The sequence below is a fragment of the Chiloscyllium plagiosum genome, unplaced genomic scaffold (assembly GCF_037043375.1).
Source record: "Chiloscyllium plagiosum isolate Xiang-an unplaced genomic scaffold, Cpla_swu_hap1 HiC_scaffold_12, whole genome shotgun sequence".
Classification (NCBI taxonomy): domain Eukaryota; kingdom Metazoa; phylum Chordata; class Chondrichthyes; order Orectolobiformes; family Hemiscylliidae; genus Chiloscyllium; species Chiloscyllium plagiosum.
This window is the reverse complement of record NW_028270150.1, coordinates 31303448-31325262: the sequence shown is the minus strand read 5'-3', so window position 1 is coordinate 31325262 and position 21815 is coordinate 31303448. Positions and strand designations below refer to the sequence as shown.

The window sequence follows — 21815 nt, the reverse complement described above, 5'->3', positions numbered from 1 at the left end:
GTGTGTGTGTGTGTGTGTTTTCCTTTGGAGATTTGCCGATGGCTTTAGGTCTGGAATTGGGAATGGAGTGGTATTGGGTCCAGCATGGGGTAGGCGCAATGGAGGTTGTTGTCTCGAATCCAGTGATGGTTGTATCAAGAATGCCAAGGGGGTGACTGGCCAGTCCAGAATGAGGGATTTGCTGGGTCTGGTGGTGTTGATTGTTAAGTCAGAATAGGGGTGTGAGGTGTATGGTCAGGGAGGCTTTTTATTCTGCAGAGAAATGGGTATCAGATCTGGGTATGTCAGGAGTTGGTAAATCTAGTTGGTGGGATTAGTGGTAAGTTGAGATTTCAGGTTTATAGTTCCCAGAGTTTCAGTAGGTTTTTAGTCCTCTAACCTTTCCTGGGTAAGTATTGAACTTGAATTATCTTTCATCAGTAAAGTGATAGAAGGTGTCATCAACAGTGGTATCAAGCAGCACCTGTTCAACAATAACCTGCTCAGTGATGCCCAGTTTGGGTTCCATCAGGGCCATTCAGCTCCTTACCTCACTTCAGCCTTGGTCCAAACATGAACAAAAGAGCTGAATTCGAGAGGTGAGGTGAGAGTGACAGCTCTTGACAATCAAGGCTGTTTTCGACCAAGTGTGGCATCAAGGAGCCTTAGCAAAACTAAAATCAATGGGTATCAGGAGGCAAATTTTCCGCATACCTGGCACATAGAAAGATGGTTGTGATTGTTGGAAGTCCGTCATCTCAGCTTCAGGACATCTCTGCAGGAGTTCCTCAGGGTGGTGTCCTCGGTCCAACCATCTTCAGATGCTTAATCAATGACCTTCCCTCCATCATAAAGTCAGATGCAAGGATGTTTGTCGATGATTGCACAATGTTCATCACTATTTGCAATGCCTCAGATACTGAAGCAGTCCATGTTCAAATGCAACAAAATCTGGACAATATCAAGGCTTGGGCTGACAAGTGGCAAGTAACATTTGCGCCACACAAATGTCAGGCAATGGCCATCACTAAAAAGAGAGAATCTCATCACCATCCCTTGACATTCAATGGTGTCACCATCACTGACTCCCCCCACAACCAACATCCTGGGGGTTACCATTGACCAGAAACTCAAATGGATTCACTACGTAAACACAGTGGCTACAAAGGTAGGTCAGGAGCTAGGAATCCTGCAGTGAGTAACTCACCTTCTGACCCCTCCAAAGCCTGTCCACTGTCGATAAGACACCAAGTCAGGTGTTTGACAGAATACTCCCCCTTGTCCGGTTGGATGCGGCTCCATCAATACTCAAGAAGCTTGACACCATCCAAGACAAAGTAGAATGCTTGATTGGCACCAAATCCACAAGCATCCACTCCCTCCACCACCGATGCTCAGCAGCAGTAGTGTGTACTATCCACAAGATGCACTGCAGAAATTCACCAAAGATTCTCAGACAGCACCTTCCAAACCCATGACCACTTCCATCTAGAAGGACTAGGGCAGCCGATGCATGGGCACACCATTACCTTTAAATTTCCCTCCAAGCCACTCACCATCCTAACCTGGACATATATTGCTGTTCCTTTGCTGTCGCTGGGTCAAAATCCTGGAATTCCCTCCCTAAGGGCATTGTGGGTCAACTCACAGCAAGTGGACTGCAATGGTCCAAGGAGGCAGCTCATCGCAACCTTTTCAAGGGCAATTAGGGACAGGCAATAAATACTGGCCAGTCAGCAACACCCATTTCATACAAAAATGATTTTAAAAAAAGTTGGAATCCTGAGGTCACAGACATTAAGCAACATTTCTTGAGGGTTCAGACGCAGGGAAAATGTTGATTGATGTTTTTTTCCATTTCTCAAGCAAATCCCTTAGGCTTTCACATGATGCTGACCCATAACTCCAATCTCGGCTGCAGAAACTGCAACCTGGTCATTGGAATGTCTGTTTTCTTCAGCCATATGAACCAAATGAAATAAAATTCTTGACATATATGAATTATGTAACATATGCACATGCTGCACGGAGAGAAATAAGTATAGACTAATAAAACTTACAAGGTAACTCTTTCCTTAAATTGACCTTAATTTCCTGTTACAGTGTATATACTCTGTATGCTTGTGGATTATAACAATGGGCTCAGAGCTTTATTTATATTTTGAAGGGAGCGTTTGATATATTCAAAATGTGAATGCATTATCAACAGCACTGTTGACTCTGGCTCTGGGAAGCTTAGGAAATCTCACGAAAGTAACTTTAATCATATTGAGGTAAAGTGTCTCAGATCCTTTTGAACTGATTGTAGCCTGTGGTAAGAACTATTGAATTGTCAATAGGAAAATTCGAAGAGCCAATTAATACAAGGTGAGAAAAAAGACAATGACTCATCTTACTTCAAAACTTACAGTTGGGATTTCCTTTTCCAGTTGGGGTTTCATCAACTATGTGTTAAAGTTTGTTTGTTTTAAATCCTTTTAATTGCACATAATGAAAATATTATTTCAATAATGTCATATTATTTCCAGATAAGATTGGAACAGTTTAAGGGCAAATCCAGAAATAAGTTACACCAAACATAGATATTTTTAATTTGTGCTAAAATAGTTGTGAAGTATGCAGAATGTTTGCAGCACTCCCCAAAACTACTTTCAAATACTCAACTCATTTTCAGGTTTGAACTTCACCTTTATTTCAAGTAAAGAGAAGTTCATTTTCACGTTAGAAAATTTGAGATGTTGCTTGGATCAGAATAACACTACACCTTGACCAGGTGTGCATCTAACTAGACTTTACTTAATAATCACAGTTTAATCTTGTTAATCTGTTATCATGCATGAACGCAACTGTTGTCTCTGTTGCTTTGTGGTGCAGGCATTACATTTAAGCATTCATGAAACTATATTAATGGGGGTAGATAGTATCAGTTGCAGTATATTACAGCAATTAAGCTGACATAGTTAATACAGATCATTTTTTTGAAGGCTGGCCTAAAGCAAGTTATTGCATAGTCTGTTCCAAGAAGCATCTCACATTATAACAATTATCATTGTAATTTGATATGTTGGAAAATCCATCTCTTTAATGTTACTTTCCTACAAAGAGATGGATTGAACTGAGAAATTACAACCCAAGGGAACTCATTGTTGACTATTAGACAATATGCCTCGGCAAAGGAACTTTTAAGAAAAATACTCTGGTGGAAAGGAACGTCCTAAACAGTAAAATACCCATATTTTATATACTAGAATTTCATTTCCTTAGGGAATCACCAGTTGAAATATTTGTGTAAATTTTCAAGTGTAGTATTTTCACAAAAAAGTAAGTGTGTAACCAGTTTCATTTATATTCTACCTCACCTCCCTGACAAAGATTTAACTGCTTTCAATAGTGTATTGGTTTTTCTGTTTTTTCCCATGGCATATTTACAGATGTAAAATGTCTTGATGGAGTTGATTCTAATCGTCTCTACGTGGCACGGCTCTCTCTGTAACATTAGTGTTTTGACAAGGGCCTTCAGAAGAATAAGGCAACTGCCCACCCAAAACATGCAGGAATCTCTTTAAAGTATTTAAATCAGGGTCATATGGAGTTCAGAGAATGCAGTGTTATGTTCATTAGGAAAATTGGAAGTCATGCTCAACATTGGACTTGAACGCTACTGAGGCACAGGCAGGAAATGGCATTGGGGAGTCCCCTTTAAAGAGCCACTCACCCGCAAAGTACTCGGGTCATTGGAATCTGCTTTGCCCAGTTGGATATTTTGTAGAACTTTTGATCTTGGAAATCACTGTATTTATGCTTTTAGTCAGCTTAAAAGTCTTCAAAACACTGAAGGAAATCCAAAACACAATGCTCTTCCATCCTCCTTATATGCTTGCACCACCACTGTCCCCATTCCCTCCCATACATACTGCACACATAAATGCACAAAAACACGGAGGCTAACTGTTTGCAGAAAAAAGCTTTCTTATTATGCCTGACTCATGACAATATCTATGTAACATCTGCTCACTGACTGCTAGTTGATAGAACCTGAGCTGTGGACCATTTGTGGTTACCTTGAGTAACTCCTTGGATTACCAAACCATGGACTGGTTTGAGGGATATTGTTTAGGTCATCCTGCATTATAGTTCTCTGCTATGTTTCACACAAATTTGCTATGGAATTGAGTCTTCTAAGTTGAGGTTTCATTGCAAGAAGATCTTTAATAATTTGATAATAAAGACCTCAACAATATCAGAAGCAAAAGTGTTAGCTTGCAGCTGGAGTTCCTTGCTGCTAGTTGAATAATCGATACTCCTGCTAATTAGTTGCAAATTCAAATTAATCTCTACACCATCTTTACCAGCCCAACCCCATATTAAAGTACTTCCAACCTTTGAACACAATTGACACTACATGGTAAAGACTGTTTAGCCAATACAGGATCACATTACAGACAAAATTTAGATATTCTAATACTTTGATATTGTGTTATCTAATGCATTTGCTGTCAAATATTACCTTTGTCAATGAGTTAGTGATAGAATTTTGTTTAAGTGATTTTTTTGTTTATTTTTGCAACTTACAATGTGCTATCCCAATTGTTGCCTGGTGATGGAAGGTTGTTGACCTCCAGGAGCTCAGAGCTGTGAGGGCCAGCTGCTTAATTCAAGTTGAGTTTTACTGGATCCATTTGTCTCAAAATCCAGATTCAAGTGTATTCATTCACCATGAGCTGAATATTGCTTTAGGTTCACACCAAATATAATATCTGTTACTATTTGCGAAGTACTTTTGATTATGGGTACCAGACTGAGTTTTTTCCACAGATGATGCTGAAATTGCAGTTCCTCATCACCTTCACTTTAATCAGTCTCTCACCTCAGCTATAACCACAGTGTTGGTTGTCATTATTTCATGTTACCAGTTGTCAGCTGAACGAGCTCAAATTCCAAGTTTCAAAGGTTGAGTAGCAGTTTACATCACTGAAGTGCACCCACCAACCTGAGAACCACAGGGGTGTGCTCCCCCAGCACAACTATTTATTCACTCGTAAAAATTCTGTCAATGAAAGCAAAAACCCCATTATACACCAGGAACTCTCTTTTTCATATTATTTTTAGAAAGAAATCACCATAGCTACAGAAATGCTTACAAGTTAACCATTGAATCCCCTCAGACACAGACAAAAATGTGCATGCCAACAGTATATACTCTAAAATAAATGATATTATCTCTCGATAAAGCACACAACTTACATCACAGTATTGACTTCTGTGTTCCCACTCTCTGTAGCATTCTGCTGTACTGTCAGTGCTGATTCAATTAAAAGTTCACCAATGATTTCATGCTGACTGTCCTGCTTAATTCTAAAAGCAGTGTTTGGTGTTTGCCTCAAGTCTTGCTGACAGTTATCCTCTCAGGATTCTTCCATGGTATTAGAGATAGGAAGCATTTCCTGTAAACCAGTGGAACCTGTGGCTTCTCACTGCTGGTAGTGTGAAAGAAATTTTGATCTTCAAAATAAGTGATTTCCATTGGCAAAAGCCTCTTAGCCATTAATCTTGTCAAAGCCTTTCTTGTTAAAATAATTTTGTTTTAGAAAATTATTTAGAGCTTTAAAATACTGTAATTTTGTAGTATCTTTCTAATAACACTTTTGAAATTATTTTTAAATTTCAATGATTATAAATTCTGTTAAGTGCTTTTACTCCCTGTTTTAGGAATTAGAATCAGAATTCCTTCCTTTTTTGCTTCTTCTTGGGAAATTTCTCACATATATAAACAAAATGGAGGGCTTGTACACTACCTGTTTCACATTGGGGCAATTTGTGGCTTCCAGCAATGACCGAATGATGTATTTAACTCTTTCCGCAATTAAAATATCCTGATTTTCAAATAAAATGTGTTTTGTCTATGAACTGCTTTTCTCATTGTAATTTTCTTTTGCAGTGGATTTGAGACATATAGATTTGTTTCTGACATTCCCAACTTCAATATTTAGTTATAGCTCTGTTTTAATTTTTGCAGCTGTCTCCTATTTGTGTCTTTTCACAACTGCAACAATGCCTGTTTATCAGTAAATACTCCAGCTTTATTTTTTCAGCCTCTCAGTCTGGATTTTGTGCTGGATTCAGGTAGGTTTTCTACCTTTATTCCCTTCTGGATCCAAAATGTTGCTAGAGTTTTGTCTTCCATTCGCATCTCAGTCAGTTCCAAACAGATCTGCTCCCTTAGCACAAAGTGCGACTATCAATACCTTATGCTGTTTTTTTTCTAATTTTTTTTGATGAACCTATTCAGTAATGTTATTGCACACCTCTTGAGCAGATGGTACTTGAATCTGGACCTCATTCCTCAGTGGTAGGGGCACTACCACTGAGAGGCTGATGAAAGTGAGGACTGCAGACGCTGGAGATTAGAGTCTAGATTAGAGTGGTGCTGGAAAGCACAGCAGGTCAGGCAGCATCTGAGGAGCAGGAAAATTGTGTTTCGATTCCTGATGATTAGATTAGATTACTTTACAGTGTGGAAACAGGCCCTTCGGCCCAACAAGTCCACACCGACCCGCCGAAGCGCAAACCACCCATACCCCTACATTTACCCCTTACCTAACACTACGGACAATTTAGCACGGCCAATTCACCTGACCTGCACATCTTTGTGACTGTGGGAGGAAACCGGAGCACCCGGAGGAAACCCACGCAGACACGGGGAGAATGTGCAAACTCCACACAGTCAGTCACCTGAGGCGGGAATTGAACCCGGGTCTCTGGCGCTGTGAGGCAGCAGTGCTAACCACTGTGCCACCGTGCCGCCCACTAGCCCACTTCTACTTGATGAAGGGCATTTGCCCGTAATGTCGATTTTCCTGCTCCTCGGATGCTGCCTGACCTGCTGTGCTTTTCCAGCACCACTCTAATCTAGACTACCACTGTCATGTTTAGCTGCCTTTTCACTTCAGAGTGCAGCTGCTTACTGGTATAGCTACAACGAGCCTGTGTTGACTGACATCCATTTTAAATGTTTCCAGCTGCTGACTGACTTGTTAAGCCTTTCCTAAAAGGAGCCATGCTTTTAAAATATTAACTCCCTTGTCTGCAAAGTGTTTTTTTTTCTCTTTCCTTTAGGTTCTACCTGCTTTCCACCCCTTCTGATGGTGGTCAGATCTAAAGCACTGCTACCATGTTCTAACAGTGATGAGAAGATCTAGGCCCAACCATTTGTGGTGGGGGTAGAGCACTACTGCCATTTCTTCTTATGCGAGTCTAGGGGCTTTCTCATAGACTGTGGTGAAGGATATACTGTAGACAAATCTCAAAAGAGGTTCTTGTCTTAGGTATGAGAGTGTCGTAGTACAAGGCACCTGTTGAACCTCAGCCGAGGTATTGTGCGCTGTTCTGGACAGCATATTATAGGAAAGATATGAATGCATTGGAAAGAATACAGAAACAAGGAAAATGTGTGAAAGAAATTGGAACTGTTCTACTTGGACAGAAGAAGGCTGGGAGGGGATTTGAAAAAGGTTTTCAAAATCATGAGTGGACTATGTAGAGTATAAAAGGAGAAGCTGTTCCCGCTCTTGAAAAGAAACAAGAATGAGAAGGTGCATATTTAAAATAATGTGCAAAAGAAGCAAGGGGATGCAAGAAAGAGGTTTTCACATGGCGATTAGTTTGATATGGAATGCACTGCCTGGAAGTGTGGTGAAGCCAGGTTCAATTGAGACATTAGATGACCATTTGAATAGAAGTGGCATACAGGGATATGGGGAAAAGGCAGGAAATTGGCACAAGGTAGTAGATCTAGTGTAGGCACAATGGGCCAGATGGCCTGCTTCTGTACCATAACAATTCAGTTATTTTAATATATCTCTTAGATCATAACTCTTAGACTTATCAGCTATTATTAACAAGACGTGTGTCTCCATGAGAAGATTGCACCAAACTCTTAATGCTATATGCCCCAACTTCCCAAGACTGCCTGATGCTGCACCCAGTTGTCTGGGTCATATAGCAGAATAGGCAGATCATCAGCAAAGCACAGGCTAACAGTTTCATATCCATTACCTTATACGACACTTTACAAAACACTTAGCCTGAACTCCTACTGTAAGCACCATGTTTAGGAAGGATGGGAAACCAATAGCAAGTAAAGTAAAACAGAGATGAGAGGTTTCAGTTACATGGATAGATCGGAACATCTGGCATTGTTAGAGAACGTTGAGAGGAGATTTGAAAATCATGAGCAGTTTAGATGAAATAGGAAAGGACATATTTGACCGAATCTTCCCAGCCATTGAATGAGTGGGTCATGGCCAGAATGTTGGGAAAATTAGGTGAGATACCTAGCAAGGATCTTCACAACTCCTTGAGAGCCACAAGTCCGATTTTCCAGACAAATGTTGAAAAGAAAGATGAGTTTCTCATTAGTGAGTGGGAAGAGTCCTATTTACATGCATTAACATCTCATCCTTACTTAATCCTAACCCTATCACAGTTAACCTCACCTTAATAGTCACAGAGGTGTACAGCATGGAAACAGACCCTTCGGTCCAACCCATCCATGCCGACCAGATATCCCAACCCAAACTAGTCCCACCTGTTAGCATCTAGCCCATATCCCTCCAAACCCTTCCTATTCATATACCCATCCAAATGCCTCTTAAATGTTGCAATTGTACCAGCCTCCACCACATCCTCTGGCAGCTCATTCCATACACATACCACTCTCGATGTGAAAAGGTTGTCCCGTAGGTCACTTTTATATCTTTCCCCTCTCACCCTAAACCTATGCCCTCAAGTTCTGGACTCCCCGACCCCAGGGAAAAGACTTAGTCTATTTATCCTATCTCATAATTTTGTAAACCTCTATAAGGTCACCCCTCAGCGTCCAACGCTCCAGGGAAAACAGCCCCAGCCTGTTCAGCCTCTCTCTGTAGCTCAGATCCTCCAACCCTGGCAACATCCTTGTAAATCTTTTCTGAACCCTTTCAAGTTTCACAACATCTTTCCGATAGGAAGGAGACCAGAATTGCATGCAATATTCCAACAGTGGCCTAACCAATGTCCTGTACAGCCGCAACATGACCTCCCAACTCCTGTACTCAATACTCTGACCAATAAAGGAAAGCATACCAAACGCCTTCCTCACTATCCTATCCATCTGCGACTCCACTTTCAAGGAACTATGAACCTGCACTCCAAGGTCTCTTTGTTCAGCAACACTCCCTAGGACCTTACCATTAAGTGTATAAGTCCTGCTAAGATTTGCTTTCCCAAAATGCAGCACCTAGCATTTATCTGAATTAAACTCCATCTGCCACTTCTCAGCCCACTGGCCCATCTGGTCCAGATCCTGTTGTAATCTGAGGTAACCCTCTTCGTTGACCACTACCCCTCCAATTTTGGTGTCATCTACAAACTTACTAACTGTGTACCTCTTATGCTCGCATCCAAATCATTTATGTAAATGATGAAAAGTAGCAGGCCCAGCACTGATCCTTGTGGCACTCCACTGGTCACAGGCCTCCAGTCTGAAAAACAACCCTCCACCACCATCCTCTGTCTTCTACCTTTGAGTCAGTTCTGTATCCAAATGGCTAGTTCTCCCTGTATTCCGTGAGCTCTAACCTTGCTAATCAGTCTCCCATGGGGAATCTTGTCGAATGCCTTACTGAAGTCCATATAGATCACATCCACTGCTCTGCCCTCATCAATCTTCTTTGTTACGTCTTCAAAAATCTCAATCAAGTTTGTGAGACATGATTTCCCACGCACAAAGCCATGTTGACTATCCCGAATCAGTCCTTACCTTTTCAAATACATGTACATCCTGTCCCTCAGGATTCCCTCCAACAACTTGCCCACCACTGAGGTCAGACTCACCGGTCTATAGTTCCCTGGCTTGTCTTTACCGCCCTTCTTAAACTGTGGCACCACGTTTGCCAACCTCCAGTCTTCCGGCGCCTCACCTGTGACTATCAATGATACAAATATCTCAGCAAGAGGCCCAGCAATCGTTTCTCTAGCTTCCCACAGAGTTCTCGGGTACACCTGATCAGGTCTTGGGGATTTATCCACCTTTAACCGTTTCAAGACATCCAGCACTTTCTCCTCTATAATCGGGACATTTTGCAAGATGTCACCATCTATTTCCCTACATCTATATCTTCCATATTCTTTTCCACAGTAAATACTGATGCAACATATTCATTTAGTATCTCCCCCATTTTCTGTGGCTCCACACAAAGGCCGCCTTGCTGATCTTTGAGGGGCCCTATTTTCTCCCTAGTTACCTTTTTGTTCTTAATGTATTTGTAAAAACCCTTTGGATTCTCCTTAATTCTATTTGCCGAAGCTATCTCATGTCCCCATTTTGCCCTCCTGATTTCCCTCTTAAGTATACTCCTACTTTATTTATATTCTTCTAAGGATTCACTTGATCTATGCTGTCTATACCTGACATATGCTTCCTTCTTTTTCTTAACCAAACCCTCAATTTCTTTAGTCATCCAGCATTCCCTTTACGTACCAGCCTTCCCTTTCACCCCGACAGGAGTATACTTTCTCTGGATTCTTGTTATCTTATTTCTGAAGGCTTCCCATTTTCCAGCCGTCCCTTTACCTGCGAATATTTGCCTCCAACCAGCTTTCGAAAGTTCTTGCTTAATACCGTCAAAATTGGCCTTTCTCCAATTTAGAACTTCAACCTTTAGATCTTGTCTATCCTTTTCCATCACTATTTTAAAACGAATAGAATTATGGTCACTGGCCCCAAAATGCTCCCCCACTGACACCTCAGTCATCTGCCCTGTCTTATTTCCCAAGAGTAGGTCAAGTTTTGCACCTTCTCTAGTAGGTACATCCACATACTGAATCAGAAAATTATCTTGTATACACTTAAGAAATTCCTCTTCATCTAAACCTTTAACACTATGGCAGTCCCAGTCGATGTTTGGAAAGTTAAAATTCCCTACCATAACTACCCTATTATTCTTACAGATAGCTGAGATCTCCTTACAAGTTTGTTTCTCAATTTCCCTCTGACTATTGGGGGGGGTCTATAATACAATCCCAATAAGGTGATCATCCCTTTCTTATTTCTCAGTTCCACCCAAATAACTTCCCTGGATGTATTTCTGGGAATATCCTCCCTCAGCACAGCTGTAATGCTATCCCTTATCAAAAACGCCACTCCCCCTCCTCTCTTGCCTCCCTTTCTATCTTTCCTGTATCATTTGTATCCTGGAACATTAAGCTGCCAGTCCTGCCCATCCCTGAGCCATGTTTCCGTAATTGCTATGATATCCCAGTCCCATGTTCCTAACCATGCCCTGAGTTCCTCTGCCTTCCCTGTTAGGCCCCTTGCATTGAAATAAATGCAGTTTAATTTATTAGTCCTACCTTGTCCCTGCCTGCCCTGACTGTTTGACTCACTTCTGTTCTCAGCTGTACCCATCTCATATCGATCTCTTTCCTCACTATCTCCCTGGGTCCCACCCCCCCCCCCCCTCCCCACCTACTAGTTTAAATCCTCTCAAGCAGTTCTAGCAAATATCCCTGACAGTATATTAGTCCCCTTCCAATTTAGGTGCAATCCGTGCTTCTTGTACAGGTCACTTCTACCCCAAAAGAGATTCCAATGATCTAAAAATGTGAATTCTTCTCCCATACACCAGCTCCTCAGCCATGCATTCATCTGCTCTATCCTCCTATTCCTGCTCTCACTAGCTCGTAGCACTGGAAGTAATCCAGATATTATTACCCTTGAGGATCTCCTTTTTAAATTTCTGCCTAACTCTCTGTAATCTCCCTTCAGAATCTCAAACTTTTCCCTTCCAATGTCGTTGGTTCCAATGTGGACAATGACCTCCTGCTGGCCCCTCTCCCCCATGAGAACATTCTGCACCCTCTCTGAGACATCCTTGATCCAGGCACCAGGGAAACAACACACCATTCTGCTTTTTCTCTGCTGGCCACAGAAACGTCTGTCTGTACCTCTGACTACAGAATCCCCTAACACAATTGATCTCTTGGAAGCCGACGTACCCCTCGTTGCATTAGAGCCAGTCTCAATACCAGAAACTTGGCTATGTTATGCAGTTTTCCATCCTTACAGCAACTGGTGAGAAACTAGGTGCTGAGACTTCCTGACATGAAAGTCGGAGCAATTATTTGGTAACTCCAGTTTGCCTCTTGCTCCACTAGACTGACAGTCCCTAGCACCACGGCCTCAGCAGGATAGGAAAGGGTGAGATTGGAGCACGATCATGGTTAGGACTAAACTGTAGGTATGGGGCCAAGGACCTAATGCTAAGAGTTGTAGGCATAATTCTAGATGGGAACGTGTAGGCAATCAGTAGTGTTTGGCTGTTTAGGGAGTGCTAGGAAGAAAGGGACATGGAACTTTGAATGCTATTTCCTCCAAGTGACCAAGGCACAGGGTTGGTACTGACTTTGGATGTCCTAGGACGCTGAAAGATGCCAGCTGCTGGCTTGGCAACTACGAGCTGAAGGGATGGGTAGACAGCATACCCTGGCTGGCCATCACAGCTGGCTACTTCCAAAGATCCATGGGGGCAAGTGTTGGATCTATTAATCATCCATTTATAAATTTACTAATGCTCTGACCAGAGCCAGTAATGCCAGATCACAACATTTCACTTTGATTCCCCATGACAAAGTCATTGTTACAGCGCAGTAGGATTTGGCAACATAGTTGGCTTCTGTCAGGTGCAAGTGTGATAGACAGTACAGACATCACATGAAGAGAATCATATCACAACACTGCTAAGTCCATTCCATCACTGCACGTTTTATCTTTAATAATTGGTACTGGATCTTGGAATTCTGCACCAGGTTCCCTTGGAGCAGCCATGATATCTATATCCTTGTGAGCTGTTATATTCCTACTGCATTTGAGGAGCCAGATGTCTTACAAGGATGGTTACAGGGTGGCACTGTACTTTGTAAACATACCTCTGTTATGTAAACCCTGACTGAAGTAGAGCATGGATACAATGCAACCTATTCTCCAGCCAGGACCATTATGAGGCAGATGATAGGCCTCCTGAAGATCAGCTTCTGCTGCCTAGATCAGTCTATGAGACCTTATGGTGCGCTCTTGTCGAGTGCACTGCATCATCCTTGCTAACTGTGCTGTGCACACCTGGAGCAGGCAAAGTGGGTAAAGATGGAGGCTGATGAGTCAGGAGAGTGAGAGCAGTTTTCTGAGGAGGAAGATGAGGACATTGAACAAGAGAAACATCACCTGCTACATGACAAGAGGCAAGCAGGAGGCTGGGAGCACACCAAGCCAGGCAGCATCAGGAGGGGAGAAGTCAACATTTTGGGTGCAACCCTTTTTCAGGACTGGGGGTGGGTGTAAGGTGAGCTACAGATAAAGTGGGGTGGCGGGGCAGGCTGGTGAGGTGGGGTTAGGTGGAGACAGGCAGAGGGTATGACCTGGTTGGTCAATGTAGGAATGAATTCAGTTGGTGTCTAAGAGGAATGGAAGGGAGGGGGAGGATCTGGGAAGGGAGGCGGGGATTGGGAAGGGACGCTAATTGAAACTGGAGAACTCAGTGTTGAGTCATCCAGGCTGTAGGTTGCCCAGGCGGAAGATGAGGTGTTGTTCATCGAATTTGTGGTCTGATTCGCTGTGGCAATGGGGGAAGCCAAAGATGGTCATGTTGGAAAGGGAGTGGGAAGGGAAATTAAAATGGTTGGTGATTGGGAGGCCTGGTCGCCCCCTGTGGGCCCGGTTGAGATTCTCAATGAAACGTTCTCTTAGTTTATGTTCTGTCTCCACGATGTGGAGAAGACTATATCAGGAGCACCTGATACAGTAAACTAGTTTGGAGGAGAATTAGGTGAACCTATCTCACCTGGAAGGACTGTTTGGGGCTCTGGATGGCAGTGAGAGGGGTGGTGTGCTGGCAGGTTTTGCATCCTTTCCAGTTGTAGGGAAAGGTATCTAGGGGTTCAGGGGGGCTCGGCGTGGAGAGTGGCGCAAACCAAGGACTGTCGAAGGGAGTGGTCCTTAAGGAAAGCAGAGAAGGGTGGGGAGGGGAAGACATCCTTGGTGATGGGGTCTAGTTGGAATTGGCAGAAGTATTTAAGGATGATGTGTTGGATACGGTGACTGGTGGGGTAGTAGGTGAGAACAAGGGTCACTCTCTCTTTATTGTTTATAGAGTGCGGGTGTTTAGAGCAGTGGAACAAGGAATGGAGGTGGTGCAGTGGAGGGCTGTCTGGATGACAGAGGGAGGTAAAGCACATTTGTTCCTCCAATTGGATGTCTCTAACAAGACAGAAGGCAACAGCATCTGGCTCTATAAACCAGATAGTAATTAATTGACAGCTAATTCCAGTAGATTAATTTTAAAACTGTTGGTGATCAAAAGGCAAGTGATGTTTATGTTCAGACAGGGAAATCCATATTTTGTTTGTTTGTGCTTTGATCACTTTTTGCTGTTAGTGAATAAAAATGAATGGTTTGAATCATTTGAAGGCACGTCCTTTGTAAGTAGTCTAACTAGATCATAAGGCTGCTCTCTGTCATAGGCCTAAGGGTTACCATACTTCAGACAAGGGGAGAGGTCGAGAAGGAGAGTCCTTCCCAGTAACCTCATTGATAGTCCTACGGTGAACATGATAAAATGCCAGTGGACACCAGAGAAAAAGTCACATGACAATAGCATGAGAAAACCCATGAGGTCTCACAGCCTGTTGTTCACATATAGGGAAGGATCGAGAACCAGACTCGTCCTAATGAAATGTGTGTAAGTCGTGATGATATAACTGATGATATGACTCTGATGTCAGTAAGAGAAGATGCCAGGAACAAGCATGTGAAGAGAGAAGTCTTGGACACCACATTAGAGAGCTTGTGCTGATAACTTGTTTTGTACAGATGTAAATATAGAAGTATAACGGTGCATGAAGATTAAAGAACCTTAGTTAAGAGTTAAGGAAAAGTAGCCTCAAGGACTGTTTATATGCAGACACTAGAGATACTCCAGAGCAGGATCTCAATGTGCAGTTAGCAGTATTATCTCAAAGCACAAAGAGCACCAATTTAAAACAAATGACAAAAATCAAAGGCAACATGAAGAACCTCTTTAACAATGGTTATTACCTTTAATACACTGTCTAAGTGTGTGGTGGAAACAGATTCAATTCTGGATTCCAAAAGGGAATCAGGGAATTACCCAAACAGAAAAAAAAACATGCAGGGCTATCATAAAAAGACAAGAGCATGAGACAAGCTGAGTTCTGAAGAAGGGTCACGGGCCCAAAACATTAACTGTGATTTCTCTCCACAGATGCTGCCAGACCTACAGTTTCTATTTTTGTTTGATTTCCAGCATCTGCAGTTCTTTCAGTTTTTATTTAGACTAGCTGAGTTGATGTTGTAGACAGCAACAATGGATTCAATGGGCTGAATGGTCTTCTATGCTGAAATCATTCTGTGATTCCATATCAAGCAGCATAGCCTGCTGATGTTTTTATCAGATCTCACCATTTTTAACTTCCTTTGATCATGATCCATTGTAACATCATTATGAGATTTATGCTTCAGTAAGAATGTACTACCAGTTATTCCAGATAGTCCATAACTGTTTGTTTGAACCTGCGCACTCTTCATGATTATTTATCGGCCTTGGCTAACTTGACACTGTGGAACTGCAATGTCAGAATTTCAGAATGTTCCAGTTTTGTCAGTGTATTTTTCTTACTTGGAGATAAATAATCATGAATAACCAGCATGGCAAAGCAGTGAAACATGTCTTATTTAAGGGAGGTTGGCGTGGAAACATCCTGCTGGAGTTTGTTATCTGAAATGAAATGCCATGGATTCCTCCTACATGATGTGAGCGTTCTAATATGAGCTAGTATATATATCTATTAACTGGCATGATTGAGATATATATTTTTAATCTCAGGGAGATATTTTTAAACATTCATTATCAGGCACTTGTCAGATTTCGAAGTCAGATTCCATTAGACCTTACTGCTGTTATTTTAATGACTATAATAAGCGCTGTTTGATTAATCAATCTGTGCTCTATGTCTTACTGTTTTTTTCTACCATACTGGATTTTTACAGTATAATGCTGAAACGATTCAGTAGGCTGCTACAATATGGTGAGTAGATAATTATGCTTCAAAGTTAACAATTGGCTGACCATACAAGAATTACCAGATGAAAATGATAAAGTCTAACATAATTCTAAATTTGAAAATAGATTCCACTTGTTATGTAAGCCAAATTTATAGAAGTGTAATTAGGATCAATTTCCATGAGAGTTTTCCTATTCTTCTGCAGTAACTTTGATGGACGAACTGTGGACTTACATACTGTGTAAATATTCCCCTGATTGTGGGTCATTTTGGTGGAAAGGATCTGGAAACCTCTGAAAATGGAATGGAACCCAGTCATGCCATTTGGAATGTGGCAAAAGAAGTGATGATTAATAATAAAAAGTTGACTTGTCTTAAATGAAAAAGAAAGCAGTGCAACAAAAAGTGACATTAGGTGATCATGTGCCAAATGGTGCTACGTAGTCAGTAGAGATACTACATGTGCTTTTTGTTTCAGTTTTTACCAAGTGGGAGTCAAGTAACTTAATTGATCTGAAAAGGGAGATGGGAATTATTACAGAGGGATCTAATAAATTTATTCATATTACTACTAGCTTGGAACGTGACGCAGGCTATAGAAGGACAATGAAGAATTGTAAGGTAGAAGTTTTGCCTCTTTATTTGTCTAATTTTGTACCTACGATTTGTAACTAGGTACTTTGCACCTAGGATGGTGCCATTTTTGGCAATATTGTACACATTTCACTGTACTCCTATACTTTTGTACTTGAGTACATGTGATAATGAAACCTAATTCAAATTCTGATGTACAGGAATCCCACAGATCAGATCAGTTGCATCAGTGAAAGCAAAGGAAGTGAAAGGAGGAAATTACAGGAACTCTGACACATTTACCAGAAAATACTGAACTTAACATGGTGACCACGAGCATGGCAGCTATTACTTATATATTTTTCAGAAAAGTTAGCAAATTTAACCCCAGAAAACAGCAGACTGCTGAGGTTTTTTGCCCATTCTAGGTGAAATTGTGGAAACTTTTTTTAGGAACATGAATTGTTATAGAAATAAAATCTTACAAGACATCCAGTATCGAACTTGAAAAATTTTGCCAATCCAATTAATTGTATTTCTTTGAGGATGACACAAAGTAACATCATAAGACTATAACATATTTGTAATTCATTAAAGCCTGGGCTTCAAGTCTACCTCTATAACCACTGACTCTCTTGTTAATCTAGAATCTATCTAATTCAGCCTTAAAAATGTTCAAAAGCCTATGTCAACTGCTTTCCAAACAAGAGAACTTCTGAGAGAAAGGTTTTCTCCTCTGACTCTTAAATGAGAAATTCCCTGCTTTTAAACTGTGTTCCCTAATTCTGATATCTCCCACAAGGGAAAAATTCCTCTCAGCATCCACCCTGTCAAGTTCCCTCAAGATCCTCAATAAGTTCATTTTTCATTTTCCTAAACTCCAATGGATACAAGCCACAAGTTCCAAACTTACCTAGTCAGATAATCTTTTTAATCCTATGACTCAGTTGAGTGAATCTTCCCCGAACTGCTTCAAATTGGTTGGAGGATTTGAGCTATAGGGAGAGGCTGAACAGGCTGGGGCTGTTTTCCCTGGAGTGTCGGAGGCTGAGGGGTGACCTTATAGAGGTTTACAAAATTATGAGGGGCATGGATAGGGTAAGTAGGCAAAGTCTTTTCCCTGGGGTTGGGGAGTCCAGAAATAGAGGGCATCGGTTTAGGGTGAGAGGGGAAAGATATAAAAGAGACCTACGGGGCAACCTTTTCACATAGAGAGTGGTATGTGTATGGAATGAGCTGCCAGAGAAAGTGGTGGAGGATGGTACAACTGCGACATTTAAGAGGCATTTTGATGGGTATATGAATAGGAAGGGTTTGGAGGGATATGGGCTGGGTGCTGGCAGATGGGACTAGATTGAGTTGGGATATCTGGTCGGCATGGACTGTTTGGACCGAAGGGTCTGTTTCTATGCTGTACATCTCTATGACTCTAAATTCAATTGGATTCTTAAGTATGGAGAGCAACATTGTGCACAGCATTTCAGATCAATGTCTTGGACAACTATAATGAAACTTCTCTATTTTTATAATGCATTTCCCTTTAAATAAATGACAGTGTTCTATTTGCCTTCCTAACACTTATTGTACTTACACATCAACCTATTGTGATTTGTGTACCAGGACTCTCAGTTGACACTATATCACAAAATTCTGCAATATTTCTTTTTAAATAATAGTTTCCTGATTTTCCGGAAAAAGCAAAGAAGTTTATATTTTCTCACATTATACTCATACATTACGAAAAGCCTGTCTCTTTTTCTGCTGAAGCCATTGGAGTAACCGTGAGGAATTAAAAGGAAATGACTTCTACCAAAGCTAAGAATCGCCTATTGCATCTCTGTAGCTACAGACATTCCAGCCTATCAAGTACTTGGCTCCATCACTTCCTGCTGGCCTTGCTCATGGTTTAATCTGGCAAAATCCAGTTAATCCAGGAAACTAGGGTTGACAGTTACTGCCAGAGTCTGTGATGAAAGGTGTAGTTAATTGCCGTTTTGCATGTGTTAATAATAGACTCGTCCATCCTATGGGAATATCCTCTGTACTCATTTACTCGCTCAAATTAAATGCAGAAGCTGATGGATTCCTGCCAACTTCTCAACTTGCCTGCACTTTCTTGATGTTTGAATTCCCTGCAATCACAAACCCCCTCTGACACTGGCAAGCTAACATTTACCCATGCAAGAGTTTGATAGCATGGCAGAAATTTAATAAGTTGTCCCTTATCTGCCATGCATTAGCATTGTACTTTGTTTATAAGGCACAGATTGCTATAGGATTTCTTTTAAGCCTTGGGAACTAGCTCAACCTTCTCAAAAAGTATATATATGTGCACACCATTAGGTCTCTCTATCCCTGTCATGTTGTCCAAATTAATGCTGTGTCATTATTTCATATTCACTACCTCCTTGTTTCCTCCAAAAAAGTTTAATTTCTAAAGATTTACTGATAACAACGGTAAAATATAGATCCAGACTTATTTAGAAAGTGGTAGTGCACAGCAATGAAGATTCTACCTTATGCCATGATAGTCTTTTCTTGCATCCTATAGTAATCGGTTCTTAACCTGTTTAGTAGATTGAACTGGGATAATTTATCATTTATTCTCATGCCGTAACACTAATTAAAGTAATTTTTCTGTAATTGATTGCTGAGGATTTATTGTAACCAAAGAGTTTCTGGCTGTTAGTCTTGGGGCTAAATACAAGACTTGATTTTGCCGTGATAATGTTGATGAATGGGTGAATTAATTAAATGGATGAAAAGCCATACTGTAAATAGAATATCTCAGTGTCTGACTGCCTTACTAACATTCTCACTATTAATCTGTCAGTTAAATTATTCCTAAACAAAAGGATTGGTAATATGATACTGCTCGCATGTATGTGAAGCCAAAGATAACTACTGTTATTGTTTTGTTATTACATAACCTATTTATTGATATTATAATACAGTAGCGAGATTACATCAAAGCTCAACAATTCGGTTAACGCTGATTGCTTCTGCTTTGACGTGGCACAGAATGCAGTTAACACCCAAAAATGAATGGCTTAAGGCTTGTGGCAGTTAAGAATTGTAAAATATCTGAACCCTAACCCCAACCCACCACCAACATCTTCCAATTCCATTGAAGGGAGGCCAGGAGCACCATCATTTTAAAAGACAAAGCTGTGTGCCTCCTTTCTATCCCAAGAAGCCCAACTTTCCTGCGTCTTGGAAAACCAAGGAATTGGACAAGGTGTGTGAAGTTGGATCTAGGAATTTAAGTGCCATTCTCTGCATTCACACAGCCTCCATTAAAACTCTCAACCCATAGCCTTCAAGTTGCAACCACCCATACTCCACCCAGGCCTCCCACGCCATTAGTTCTTGCCTGAGCCCTCCAACATCCCTTACCAACCTCTGCGACTGCAGTGGAGCAGCTCTCCCTACTGCCAACAATTCCAGGATCCTCTCCAATGACTGGGGTGGAGTCTTCCCCACCAGTTTGGACTCAGACTTAGTCCTTCAGCCTCTCCTCTGGTGTTCCTGGCCCTACTACACCAAACTAGATCAGGTTGGCTTCTTGCTGGTACATGTGTCAGTGATGTCACACACATGCTGTCAGTTTCCACAGTATGCAAGTTAACCTTGACTTACTGGCTTCCTTTTTGTTTTTCCTATGTACTCCCAATAGGTTAAAAGGTTTTTCTAACAAAAAAACTCTTCCTGCAGAGCTTTCTTTATATACTCCATATGTTTCTCCTGTTCCTATAGATTACTTATCCAAAGTTTTGCGTCGTCATACAGAGCAAGCTTGTGATGGTGGCCACCTAAACCTATATTGCCCTCGAGGTACAACAATAAGTATACAGTCAGCATTCTATGGACGTAAAGTGCCAAGTTCCCTCTTGTGTCCTGGTTCACATCCCAGAAGTAGAGTGGAAGAAAATCTAAACTGCACAGCACCAACCACTTTACAGGTACAGCAAGAATTTTATTTTTTTTACTGTCCTAACAATAAAATGTAAAATGACAGTAAGAACAACAATTGTGCAATTTTATCATTAGATGATGTTAATAATGGTCATCGTTTCCCAATTATACTCTTCTTGAATCATACAATTTTAGCACCTGCTACAACTATTAGAATAGTTGCATTTCAACTGAATCAAGATTCATAAGCCATCAAAGGTTTGTCTGGAAATTGCAAAGTTTATTGATTTTTTTAACTAACTTTTAGTTTGCCCCACAAATCTGATGCATATACAATGGTTTGGCAAAGGACTATCCTTTCTAACATGCAGTTCCAACTTTAGGCTTCAGTATATTTTATCATATCATATTGACAATTACCAGTTTCTTTAGTCCATGGTAATTGTCTGAAATGTGGTACCTTTTAATAATAATAAATGAATATCTTCCACTACTTGAAAGTGCCTAAGATGTTTCACTACTCCAAATGAGGGCCTCACCTAATAATGCAGCAATTGCAACTAAATTATAGAAACCTACCTCTGAGCAAAGAAGCCTGAGTTTAAATCCCACCTGCTGTAAAAATGTATAATGTCATCTCTGAACAAGTTGATTGGGAAAATATGAACATCCAATGTTTTATGAAGCTGTTCATCTGCGCTCGATTGAAGAACTATCATGGTACACATAAACATAAGCAAAACCAAGAACTGTGGATGCTGGAATCTGAAACAAAAACAGAAGTTGCTGTAGAAACTCGGCAGGTCTGGCAGCATCAGTGGAGAGAAAGCAGAAAGAACACAGCTTCTGAAGAAGGGTCACTTGCCTTGAAATGTTAACTCTGCGTTTGTCTAACAATTTCTATTTGTGTATCATTATATACAGTTGATCTCCAGAAAAATTGACTTGCAACAGAGATTCAGTGTGATATTGCCAGAGATAATACATCACAGTTCTGAAAACAAACCTGAAAACTATTTTTTCTGCAGCTGTGATGGTTGATAGAGATCTTCAAAACTATTTTGAGATATGTTAAGATAAATGTTGAACAAAAGGTGCATTTCACCTCAGAGCCTGTGCTCGTGCCTCGTGATGGTTGCAAATATTTTACCATCTCTCAAAGAATGAAGGAAATCTGGATTGGTGGGTATAAGTCATAAAGGGTATGGATATGCACAAACTCAAATCTGCATAAA

General features: G+C 41.0%; 1 protein-coding gene across 3 annotated transcripts in view; it reads left to right on the top strand.

Annotated features, from left to right (window-relative positions):
- Nucleotides 1–21815, top strand: part of eva1c (eva-1 homolog C (C. elegans)) — a 157468-nt gene that overhangs the window by 51497 nt on the left and 84156 nt on the right. For all 3 annotated transcript variants that reach the window (XM_043701326.2, XM_043701327.2, XM_043701324.2), the window contains exon 3: nucleotides 20422–20627. In XM_043701326.2, coding sequence (XP_043557261.2) covers nucleotides 20422–20627 — 206 coding nt within the window. The remainder of the gene's footprint in view (nucleotides 1–20421; nucleotides 20628–21815) is intronic.